The sequence below is a fragment of the Rhineura floridana genome, chromosome 10 (assembly GCF_030035675.1).
Source record: "Rhineura floridana isolate rRhiFlo1 chromosome 10, rRhiFlo1.hap2, whole genome shotgun sequence".
Lineage (NCBI taxonomy): Eukaryota > Metazoa > Chordata > Lepidosauria > Squamata > Rhineuridae > Rhineura > Rhineura floridana.
Genome location: NC_084489.1, coordinates 17,933,757 through 17,946,832, shown reverse-complemented (window position 1 = coordinate 17,946,832; position 13,076 = coordinate 17,933,757). Strand labels below are relative to the sequence as shown.

Below are 13,076 nucleotides of genomic sequence, written 5' to 3'. Positions count from 1 at the left end.
AGCACCTTGCAGGTCCATCCACTCCTCCTTCCTTCCTCTTCTTTGGAACCAAAGGATAATGCAGAGCTATGTCTAGCTACATATAATGCTAACCATGATTAGTTTCAGTTTGCAACAATGGGTGTCAGTAGCTGGAATGTTTAGCATTTCAATTGGCGTGTATGTAACATGGCACTGTAGTTAGCCCTGAAAAAGGAAGATTCATACTTGGGGGGGTGGGGGTGAGGAAGGCAGTACATGAGACAGTGGCCTAATATTTCCTTTTAATAATCGTTAAGGTATCAGCATTATACCAAGTACTGGATCAGTATATGTGTTTTTTTATGTTCAGGAAAACAGGAAGTTTTTTCGAATATTGTGGCACTAGCATTAGCCAGAGACATTTTTATGTTCTTCTTGTGAAGGGAAAGTCTAGACAAAAGCTAACTATGATGCTATGGTGCTCTTTACAGATAAGATACCTTTCAATGTGCTTTGAGGGGAATATCAAGTTTTCAAAAGTAGTTCACATTTTCGTAAGTAATGTTACTTTTCTTTTGGGGTTTGCAGCAATAATGAATATAGACCAACAGATTATAAACTAAAAACCCAGTTTACATTTTTCCTGTGCTGCAGAATTCCTCAGACTGAGAACAGTCACAAGGACCATGATCTAGCTAGCCTAGGCTAAGCACCCTTGAAATTCCATTGCCTACAATAGAAGAGAGTAGAGCATATGAAAGGAAATGTATGTTTGGCTAAACTTTGTGTATAGTACCATCATCAACTACACAATAAACAGAACACAGACTGAAAATAAATCTTTACATATCTTTCCCAAATAGAAAATCCCTTCCCTAAAAAGGTTGTTCTACCTTAAAGTTCTCTGATTTTTTAATAAATTTTGTAGTCCCAGAAGACCTTCTTTTCTTTCTGACCAGTTGGAACTTGCACAGCGATTGAGGACCTCAGCCACATCTTCTGTCTGCCGCATATAGGTAGGTATGGTGCCATTCCGAGAGCTGTATGATCTTTCTGAGCAGGCACTAGAAGCGTCACTATTGGCATCATCATCAGAGTACATTCCATATGACTCGTATCTCCTTCGCACTGGCTTTTTCTATTATACAGAGAAAATCACATGAGGAACCATCACAAAATGTGGTACCTTTTCTACAGATATCATGGGCCTGTTCAGACACTGAATCTCCCTGATCATTGGAGCAGGCATCTGATTCATGCACTTCTCATTTCTCTCACATATAGAAAGTAATGCCTGAACCTGAGACCCTTTGGTTATTTGAAAGGGCAACCTCCTCTAAGCAAGATTTTTTAATTTATATAAAAATGCATAAATTTTCCCCTCCAAAAAGAAGTTGTTCAAAGTAGTTTACAGAATATAAAAGCACACAACAATCACATCAAAATACAATTATCAGACTAAAAGCAACAAAGAGCAAGAACACCAAGAGCCAAAATTAGCTATCAAGAAATTAAATGAACAAAATGAATGCTTGTTTAAAGAGAGAAATTAAAACTGCTATTGTAGAGATACTGAAGCTGCTAAAAGCTGCTCCAAATCTTGCTGTGCTTATTAGGTGGGGAGGGTGAAGCAATGTTCAAACAAACATTTTCCCTTATGTAACAACTACGTTATCTTGATACTTCAAATCAAAGCTCCAAATCTATACAATGGATCTTAACATAACTGGCACTCGGTATGAAGTAATAACCTTTCTCAGCTAGGGCACCGAGTTCATACAGGCAAAATTTGCACTGATGAGCAAGGCCATTTTATTACATTTTTAAAAAGCAACAATGTACAAATACTTCCTTAATTACGAAGGCACACTGTAGGACAAAAGGACAATGACATTTAAAATTACAACCGCTTCTTCTGGAATCTTTCAGCTCCTTAAAATATTTGTATACCATGTGACACACAAGAGTGATACAGGCATTATGGTTTTATTTTAAAAGATTTGGCATATATTCAATATTAAAAGGGAAACAAGGTTAGTTATACCTTAGTCCGTATGTCTCCTAAGAGCTGAGAGCAATGAATTATAAAGAAAAATAGAAAAGTGATGAATATTTGTGACAACTGTTCAACAGATGCCAATATCTCTGGTTATAAATGAGGTCTGGCACGATATTTAGTCTCAGGAAAAATCATGAACAACATAGTTTTAGCTAGATACACAGCTGTGATTATCCAAGTCAAATTCAAATACTAACATGTGTACAAATCAAAAGGTTCAATAGATTCTTCTGTAATTTATTTTTTGACCATAAGTTCCTCCATACTTTTTCAATAGCTTACTGTGATTTTTTTTTATTATAAAGTTATGGAATGTCATATGAATCTGGTTTTATTGCACAACTAAAAACAAAATACTACTTTGAAATGAGGTATTCTTCCATATTACCCTACTGAAAACTCCAGAGGCAGATCAGGTAATCAAGGAGATGTTGTATATGCATAAACACAGCCCAGCCCAGCCCAGCCCATTTGTTACTTTTTCCCTGTGGCAAGTTGGTAAAGAAAGGATGTGCAAGAGCACACAATTAGGTTGAGAATGATTTCAAGAATGTAATTACTACCAAGGCCCACTGAATTCTAGACCTGGAAGCATGTTCAGATGCAGACTATAAAGTTCAAGCCCAGCTGTGCTCCAAAGTTTATGCACAGGCCTAAATCACATGCATTTTTCAGAGGCAGAGGATGTATTTAATGTGTGCTGAAATAATATTTCACTAAGTTTTGTTTTGACAGTATATACACTTAATTACAATTGTCTCTAAGCTTGACTGCAGCTCTCCACTCCACTGCTCAATATGCACAAGGAAGGTTTGTGGTTGTCTTGGAAGCTATGAGCTATTTCATGGTGAAGAACAGCGACAAAGAAGTAAAAAAGAAACATGCACATAAGGCTAACAAGTGAAGATGCTGCCTCTCTTGCTATGTGTGAAAAATTCCTGTTTATCTGAATTATGTTTTAATAGGTATTGTGTAATGTACAATGTATTTGATGTGGAAAGTTTTCCGTCTGGTCTAGTTTAACTGTCGTTTGGGGCCTTATCTGACAGCTGTGAGAATTCTCAGTATTCCAAAGGACAGAAAGTGTACATGTTTCGATTAGCGGATGCAGGTTTAGAATCACTGATGATTGATTGCGGATGGACTAGACGGGCCAGAAGAAGCGCATATATGGCTGGTCAGCAGAGGAGAATTGTTGGGTTAGTGGAGTTGGAGTTGTTGGTGTTTGCAGAGTCAGCCAGAAGGAGAAAAGATAGCATGATCAGGTAAGAAGAAGGAAGACCTGAGAAGCAGGTGGAGCGGCTTGGTGGTCAGACTTGCTGGGGATAGCTGAATTGCTTGGCTTAGACTGAAGAGACAAGGGAGAACTTGTTTGTAGAGCTGAGGGGAAAAGTGAGAAGCAGCTTGGAATTTTGGTCCCTGGTGTAAGACTAGCAAAGTGAAGATTTCCAGGGCAGAACAGCAAGACAAACCTGTGCTTCAATAGGTCAGTAAAGGGTTGGAAAAAGATGCTTCCGGCAGAGTCTTCAGTTACAGCATTGGTGAGCCTTCTAAAAGGGCAATTTGGCTAAAGGGTTTTCACAGGGTAACTAACTGATTCTTTAAAACTGTTTTAGTTGAATATATACTGCTAAAGTGTCATTAACAAGTTAACACAGCATATGCTCATTTAAAGACACAGCACTATTTTAAAGTAACCAGATAAGCTGTGCACTTAATTATCTTGCAGTAAACCAATGAAAATACCTTTGTTAAATATAATATCTATATCTGACTGACTTTTGTACCATGCCTGTACTTCACAGTTACTGGTTTATCAGTAAATTAAGAATTCAGAGGAAGTAAGTGAGCCTGAATGGTGGCAGCAGCATGGGCGTAGGAGAACCAATGGAGTGGGAGTTGGGCTTTGTTATTACAGAGTGGTAAGTAAGTAAGTACCCTCATCCTTCCACAGCATGTAATTAAAATATTAGAAAAATACTACTTCTATAATTAGACATTCATTAATTCACCCAGGAATTTCTCATTGTCAGCTATGAATCATTTGCATTTACACTTCTTTGTTTTGTAGTTAGACCAATGTTCTTCAACTTTGGGTTCCCAGGTCTTGTCAGACCATAATTCCTATCAACCCCAGCTAGCTTAACCAATGGCCAAGAATGATGGGAGTTGTAGTCCAACAACATCTGGGGGGCCAAGGTTGAAGAACAGTGTAGTAGACCATGAAATCTGGCCAACTACATAGTGATTTGCATTAGAAAAAGAGACTATTTACCCTTTCATTGCTCTGTGACACTGACATTATCATTATCATCTTCTAGTTCAGCACCATCAGTGGATAAGGCACCTTCTGGAGTGTGACAGGCAACATGACAGCCAGTGTGGTATAGTGTTTAGAGTGCTGGATCAATTCAGCCATGAACCTCACTGGATCAACTTGGGCCAGACACTATCTCTTAATCTAATGTACCTCACAGGGTGGCTGTGAGAATAAAATGGGGGGGGGGGAGGAGAACCATGATCATCACCTTAAGCTCCTGGGGGAGGAGGGACATAAACGTAATGTATAAATAAACCTGCAAAATGTAGACCATTCTCTGCTTTCAAGGAGTTTACAATCTAAAACCAGTAACGAAGAAAACAGTAGCAAGTATTAAATGTCAGCAAATGCAGTTACATGGATTTGGGAAACTAGGATTTAGTAGTTAACAAAGTCTTTGAGGAAAAGGTAGATTTTGAGGAGGAGTTTGAACGAAGCGAGACGTAATGGCACATATGGTCAGGAGCTAAGCTCCATGTAATTTAGTAGAATCAATACTCAAACTGGGCAGTACAACATACTACAAAGCTTTTACTTTGTCATCCTCTCAAAAAGGTGTGTGTCGTGAGATGCTCACCAAAGCATCCGCTACTGCTTCTTCCACATCAGAGCCTGTGTTCAAGACACGCATGGCACTAACTGACGAAGACAATCGACTTGACTGACTTATTCCAAAACCTGTGCCTGTTATGACAAAAGAAAGCATTAATCAGAATCAGGATCAATACAACATAAACTAAAACTGAACCACAGTATTTTGAATGTTCTATGCCTTCCAATATTTGGAAGCAGTAAAACCTCAGAAAACTCCATCTCATTCATTCTGAAGCTGACTGTCTTCAACTCAGCCAAAGAGACACCTGATTTATTAAGCCAGGGAAGTGAAATGCAAGTACAGTCTACCAGTCACATCAATACCAAGCCCTTGCTATAGAAACCTGGTACAGTTTCACAAGCCCCATGAATCCAGATTCTGGATTCTGGCCATAATCTAGATAATGCTACATGCACACACTAGAACTGCATATGCAGGCAGAGCTCTCTTTCAAGTTTGTTAAAGCAGCTCTCGTTCCAAAAGAGACAAGCAAGGGTTCAGTTTAAAAAGTAGCTTCAAATTGTGGCAATAAAAATATCAATGAAAGTTTGGATTGCTACATACACTTTATAGAAGCATGTTCATGCAATTTTGTTGGACTGTGGTAATATCTTAATGAAATTAAACAAATGTAAAGTGAATTATTGAATTGTACCTCACATGGCATAAAAGAAAAAAAAGAGAGAGAACACTTGGTGATAGTATAAATAAGCAGGAGCTGAAACAGCAAATACTTTCTTCTTTCTATTACAATTGTTCACAACTCTCATGATTTTTAAAAAATTAAGTACAGTCAATAAAGCCTACAGCGTTACATATGATAAAGCTACATGCATTAATAAAGCTTTAGAAATTCAAGAAAGTAAAAGGAAAAAGAACCAATAAAATTCACCTGAAATTAGACGAAAATTGTTGGGTGTGTGAAGAAGGAAAAACATATTTTGTATACTATATCTAGTTTGAATATTCAAAATAATGAACACAAATTAATACTAAAAATATAAAAAATAGCATGAAAAACCAATGGGGTAAAAATAATTCAGGATGATGGCACAGATGATAGCAAAGTGTACTCATCCTTCACCTGTAGCCCCATAAACATCTGGAGAGTAGAGAGCACCAGTGGATCTGGAGTGATGCCTGGAAGCTGCAATAACAGGATCATATGAACCCTATCTATTACTATAACAGTACAGTATAGGACAATTGTACAGAGAGCAATGGAGCAAGTTTTGTGCAAAGCCAGGCAGTATTGCAGGGTAGCTAGAAAGTCCTATAATTATTGGCTCCTTCCCTACAGGCAGCTCGTGTGACCGTCATGGTGCTATTGCAAACATTCAATATTTATGTTTATAGTAGCATGCAAAAATCTTACACATGGCAGCTAGCATATGTGTGATTTTGAAAGTTGCAGAAGATGCCCAATCACTGTATGAACTGAAGGGTCATGAGACTGTAAGTTATGGTTGGGAAGGGGAGAGGAATAATTTGCCTTACATGAAAATGTAAGAATGATTTTTTTTTCTAATTGAAAGGAAAAAGATGATACAAGACTAAATCTAAAGCCATCCATCAAAATATGGGGCATACAAACTCAGATACTGACAAAAAAAATCAACAAAGCAATATATCATTTTTATAATGTTCACCAAGTGGTCAACCTTGAAACTTCATTTGGCTTGATAATTCTCTTTATGGCATACTTTATTTCAAGAATACTTTAATAGTATTTTCCTTAGTCTAAGTGTTTCTGGAATTTATATTCTCTCTTCTTCAGGGCAGTTGGCAAATACTACAGAAGTTAATGACACATGACATCTGTGCATCTAAGCATTATTAACAGTCAGAAACCTTGAAGTTCTGATTCAAATTTTGCATACTGAAATTACAATGTGTTAATTTAATTTTTCCAAGCTACCACACACAATTAACATTTGATTCATCATATAAATCATGTATAGCATGCAACTCCCCTCTTTACATTTTAGACATAACTTAGCAAAAGTGTAGGGAACAAAAATTGGTGTTTTTTAAAAAAATCTACAGTGTTAAAGTTAATAGTATATATAAATAAGTGCACATTACATGATGTTTCCTCATAAAATATGTGAAGTAGTATAGATGCTAAGTCATACATTACATTCTTGCAATTTAGGTAAAGAAGACTAAAGAACAAGTTGCCTTAACATAAAACAAATGGTCCTTCGGATGATAATTAAAGCAAGCTTACATAGAAGAGTGGTTTCCTGGACTCGGAAGTAATCAGAGGCATTACAGTGGTGAATTTTATAGAAATAGGGAAAATGCAGCTCGAAAGAAGATAAGCTATCTTAAAACTTTTATCAATTTTTTTTCTGGAAAAGGAGCATATAAAGTTATGAAAAAGAATGGCCAAACAATTAAAACCATTGAAGGTAGCTTTAAGAATCTAATCAGTGTCAAACAAGGGAAGCTAATTCATTTTCCCTAGATTAAAATGTTTTAGGTATTGCTGAGAAAGCAGTGTCAAAACATGAAATGCCTGGCTTAGTATTACATCCTAATCAGCACTCATAGTTGTTTCTCTCTGAAGCCAAGGTTTATTCTTGGCTTCTGAATCATGGTTTGTTTAAAGCAGGGTAGCCAACATGGTGCTCTCCAGATGTTGCCGAACCACAACTCCATCATCCCTGACCATTAGCTATAATGCTTGGGGTTGGTGGGAGATGGGAGTTCAGCATCATCTGGAGGGCCACATGATGGTTACTCCTGGATTAGAGCAAAACAAGCCATGGACACTTGCTTGGGCAGACTGCTAACCAAGCCACTCTGTAGTTGCTTCCTTGCTGGAGGAAGGGAGAAGCAAAGTGGAAATACTTGAGCTGCGTGAGCTAGTAAGCAGGTCATGCACAGAATAATTTGCTTAACAATGGTTTAATGGCTATGTGTTGCATCCGAACACACACTAAATGTCAGATAAGCAAATTAAGTACAATGTCCATGAAAAACATCTCTAGAAGAATTAATTTTTTAAAAAGTCTATCTTGCATGTATGAAATAGAGAAAAAGAAAAGGTTTCGATGTCTATTATCATGTCCCCACCCTGCCCCAGGCAATAAAATAACGTTTTGAAAAACTAATCTATGTTTCTTGACAAGACTGTTAATCTTCTAGTTTTGCAGGGTAAAAAACCTGAAATCCTCTGAAACTGCATTGCCACTACAAAAATTATTAACTGCATTATGATTTTCACCCTAAAGATCAAGAATAGCGAAAAATCAAAACAAATCTAGTATGGTAAGAAGAAACAGCTGATAAGCATAGGCAACACAGAAACAATCTCAAAGTATCAATTTTACAATCACTTGCCCCAGGGTACAATCAAGAGGTGAGTGCCTATAATCAGAGATATTATAGAGTGTTTCCCCAGCAGATATTGCCCCCAAGAACTCCTAAACTGCTCCTTGAACACCAGTTTTCAAAAAAAAGTTCAGGGTTTGTGTAAGAGCTGCTGACAACATCACTGGAAAAAATAGTGACACCAAAGATAATTTCTTCTTTAGAAGTAGTTCAATGGCAGGTGTCTTGTTTTGGAGGGACTGCTGACTGACAAGTGTAAAAGAACCGGGGGTGGGGGGTTGCTATGCATACACCTCTGGATTGTGCCATCACTCTAGAACAGTGGTTCCCAACCTGGGGCCGTCACCCCCAAGGGGCTGCAAAGTAATCCAGAGGGGGGCACGAACAGTAAATAAATGAATTATTTATTAATTTTTTAAAAACGTCTTCACTCCCTGGACACTGTCTGCTCCGCACTGCCGCTGCAGATGACACCTCCTTCTGGCTCCAAACGAGAGGACTTTTGCTGAAGTGCCAGAGCATCTTGCAGGCATCTGCCTATAAAATACATTGCAGATGCCAAAGGAGGCTGAGGATGGAGCTACCAGGAAGAGGGAATTACTATCACTGACTCCCGTCTCCTCACACTGCCACTGCTGATGATGCCATTACTCAGAACGAGAGGGCTTTTTGTGAAGCAAAAAGAAGCAAGGCTGCAAGGAAAGGCTGCTTTTCCCCTTCCTTCCTGGTAGCCAAGCTGCCTTCCTGGAGGGAGGGGGTCATGAATTTTTTTTGAGATTATAAAGGGGGTCCCGTACTCATAAAGGTTGGGAACCACTGCTCTAGAATTATGTAGGACATTTTTAGGCTCTTCACATGGGTAAAGCCTTCAGCCAAAGTAAATAGGCTCTTTAAAAGGGAGGGAAACATTTACTTGTTAAATGCCTTATGTTTATTTAGCTTATATTAGCAGATAACCAAGGGCAAACACAGCCATGCAGAACAAGCTCTCTATGTACTTACCAAGGGGTGCAAAAGAGCGGACAGGGCTTGTATCCCTGCTACTTTCACGGCTGGCTTCCCGACTGCACCCCTGACTCACACTAGGTCGAGGAATACGACTACCTCGTGCTAGTATGATTCAGGGTACAGACCAACAGCAGCAGAGAAAGGGAGAAGACACAGAAAGAGTTGACATTTTAATGAACTCCCACTTTTTACCTTTCACAATAAGACTCTGCATTTCTAAAGCAACGATCCCATCTGTCTAAATTCAGTAATACATAAATTTTATTCTTTCTCACTTTGTCCTAGAAAACATAGACACTTTAATCGAAGCACTTGCTTATTGTGTGTCCATTTGGAAAACAGTTAAGCATAAAGGAAAGTTAGACACATCTAACTTCAAGGGAAATAGGAGGCATTACTATACGTTGCTTACTTGTTCACACCTGCAGATAAGGCACAAGTCAAGGTTTGGCATTTTCATCATTTTCTGGTATTTCTAAGTGCTACTTCACAGATTTGTTTTTCATATACTCTTAGAACTGAGAAAAGTATATGAAGTAAACTTATGTCTGTCAACACGTTTTGTCACACCAGATATAATAAGCTACAGGGACTGGGCATTGCTTCTTGCCATGTATGCACTTGGCAAATCTGACTTTTGTCATCATCCATTGTGTGAAATAGCCTTACACCGGGAGATGATGACTGTTTAATTAGTGTGCCTGTTTTGTTTACCTGAGTATACTTTCTGACCTAAAGGAGGAAGAAAGTAAAATAAAGGCTTACAATATTCTCCACCGTATGACTAATCTTGGAATCTGGCTTGGGACAACCAAATTACAGTGTTTTAGGCAGACGTTCAGCAAATGCTGACTCAGATCACCTGGACTCAGTCACTATGTGAGAGATATGGCAATGTGTGAAAGTAACAGGCTATGACTAGTTAGCAAACCTTACCAACTGATAGTCTTGAAGGACTGGCTTCTCTGCTACATCCCTGACTTCGAGGAATCTTGCTTCGTTTTTGTGCTGTTGCAGGGCTGACTAGCACTCTCTGAACCCCTGTGTTCATAGTTGAGAGTGTAGTTGTAGTCAAAACTCTTCCAGGAGAACCAGAACGGCTGCCAGCTGAAGGCAAAGCAAACAAAAACAAGCTATAAATTGCAATGCATAACGGTTAGGGATTAAAAGAAAAAAATGGAGATAAATGAAAGAGTTATGATAGAACAATATGAACTGAAAAGTTGCTTGGAAGAATCTGATGAATAACTTAGAATCTGGAAAAGATATACTGTGTTAAAGGAAAGTATATCAGTTCACGCATAGAAATGCTGTTAATATTTGTGCCTCCTTAACCGACAGTACTACTAATTCCCAAATTTTATTTATTTAACAAAATTTATATACTGCTTGATTTTAAAAATGTAAAAATCTCTAAGCAGTTTACAAGACATTAAAATTATCAGTAAAACAGTTAAAAACAAGTAATTTCCATAATTTAAACACATACAAATATTAGGTAACACTCATATTAAACTGTTGGGGATATATCAATGCATCATTACAAGCTAAAAACTATTTACAAGAGTCTTGATACTCCAAAAACATACCTGGAAATAAATTGCTTATTTTGTGTAATGTTCTCAACGTTAATTAGACTGGTATATATGGTAAGTTCAGTGTGGCTACTGATACAGTATTCCACTTCCAAAATCAGTTCTCTGTGCTACTCAACAAGCCACTCCTGAAACTTGGGAAACTCGTGAATGGCCTTCAATGCCTTGCAAGGAGATGTAGTTCGCATGTACTGAAGGAATTGTGATCACCTAAAGCATCTCTTTATGTTACACCCAAATGTTCAAGTGCTAAATTTTATTTGACAATAGGCTTGCAAGTGATGATTTTACAATAAATAGTTTCATGTTTCATATGCATTGACTATAAAAACACAGACAGCCTATTTTCAAATGTCTTAGACTGCAATCCTGACTGGGAACAGTAGAACTGAATGGAGTGGCAGAACCACTGTGTTCCCAAGCTGCATCCCAAGTAAATATGTGAAGGCTAAAAACAAAACAAACAAAAACACGGAAAAATCTGAAAAAACAAAACATTTCCCCCCATTTTTTCCAGGCCTTCCATCTCTAATCCCAAGCCCTGCTGCTTGCACCAGCCAGGGAGGAAAAGTGGGAAAGCAGTAAAAGAGACTTTTGGTCTTACTGTGAAAATGGTCTTCTCTGTGCATGTCAAAGATGATATCAGGTGGGTAAGTAGCTACACCTAGAGGATGAAGGCAGAAAAGCACTGTTGATTTTTGCAGGAACTTCCTGTTTTGTGTAACTCCCAGCTAACTAGTATTGAGAGCATTGACAGGAAGCACGACATGAAACGTCAAGCAACAGCACTCATACTCTCTGCAAGAGGCCTACAAGGTATCCATGATTGCAGCCCAGCCCTCCTAGGGAGTGGCCCTGATATCATCTTTGACATGCACAGAGAAGACCATTTTCACAGTAAGACCAAAAGACTCTTCGCCTGTGCATGGAAAGATGATATCAGGTGGGATATTGCAAAGCTGACCCATGTAGGGTGGGAATATTGCTGGGCTGAATTCATTGACAGTCGGAGAGGACATGCTGTAGCACTCTCCTCCCAAAGGCTGCATGTGCAGATGCATATGTATTAATCTTGTAGTCTCTAATAAACATATTGGGAATGGCCCATGTGGCTGCTTTACATATCTCCATTAGTGAAGCATTTCTCAAGAATGCTGCTGTTGTGGCTGCTGCTCTAGTGGAATGAGTCACTATCCTGGCTGGTTGCACCAGTCACAGCGAAGCGTATGCCAAGGTAATACATGCCTTGATCCACCTAGCAAGGGTGGAGGTTGAAACCTTGTTTCCCATTGAAGCTGGATGAAATGAGACAAATAAACTGTCTGTCTTGCAAACAGGGTTAGATTTTTATCTCTCTCTCTCTCTCTCAAGGCTCTTCTCATGTCCAGTGAGTGCCACACCTTTTCTGTGGGGTGCACAGGGTTAGGGTCTTGTTGACAGTAGATAGAACCTTAGGATGAAAGGAAGGTACAGTGCGAAGTACTACCCTATCCTTATGAAAAACACAGAAATTCTTATCTACAGATAGGGCATTCAACTCAGACACACGACGGGCCGAAGTAATGGCCACAAGGAACAGGACTTTAAAGGATAGCAAACTGAGAGGAACTTGACTTAATGGCTCGAAGAGAGGTTTCTGGAGGGCCAATAAAACTTGTGTAGGTCCCAAGTCAGGAAACGATGGACCATCAGAGCTGCCAATATTGTTGCCCCCCGAAGGAAACACCTCAGGAATGGATGAGAACCCAGTGGCTTTTCAGGAAACTTAGATAGGATTGACAACAAAGGCGAAGCCTGACGTCTCAAAGTGTTTGGTCTGAGTCCCATTGTTAAGCCCTGCTGTAGGAATGAGAAGATCTCTTTAATCTGCCTTACTTTGATTTACCGCCTTGTTTCTGTGACCAAGACAAGAAGGCTTTCCATGTGGCCTCGTATATTCAAACGGTAGAAGGGTGCCATCATTGTCTGCACAACTTGCCTCGGAATGCCTTTCTTTAAGAGACGTTGCCATTCAATTTCCACACATGATGAGCCAGCCAGCCGGGATCCGGATGGAGAAAACGTCCCTGTAATAACAGATCATCCCTGAGCGGAAATCTCCATGGGGGACCGACCGATAGGTCAATGAGTTCTGGAAACCAAGGTCTCCTTGGCCACCAAGGAGCTATCAGCAGAACTGCTGCTCATTCGGCTCGGATT

At 39.1% G+C, this 13,076-nt stretch overlaps 1 protein-coding gene across 10 annotated transcripts in view; it reads right to left on the bottom strand.

Moving 5' to 3' along the window:
• Positions 1-13,076, bottom strand: part of CLASP2 (cytoplasmic linker associated protein 2) — a 232,004-nt gene that overhangs the window by 58,329 nt on the left and 160,599 nt on the right. For 8 of the 10 annotated variants that reach the window (XM_061587086.1, XM_061587088.1, XM_061587087.1 and 5 more), the window contains 4 exons: positions 10,219-10,389; positions 9,277-9,384; positions 4,918-5,024; positions 855-1,099 (listed from right to left, as the gene is read on the bottom strand). In XM_061587086.1, the coding sequence (XP_061443070.1) occupies positions 855-1,099; positions 4,918-5,024; positions 9,277-9,384; positions 10,219-10,389 (631 nt within the window). Of the gene's footprint in view, positions 1-854; positions 1,100-4,917; positions 5,025-6,019; positions 6,083-9,276; positions 9,385-10,218; positions 10,390-13,076 lie in introns of all 10 variants that reach the window. The other 2 variants (XM_061587096.1, XM_061587092.1) reach the window with 2 other exon arrangements.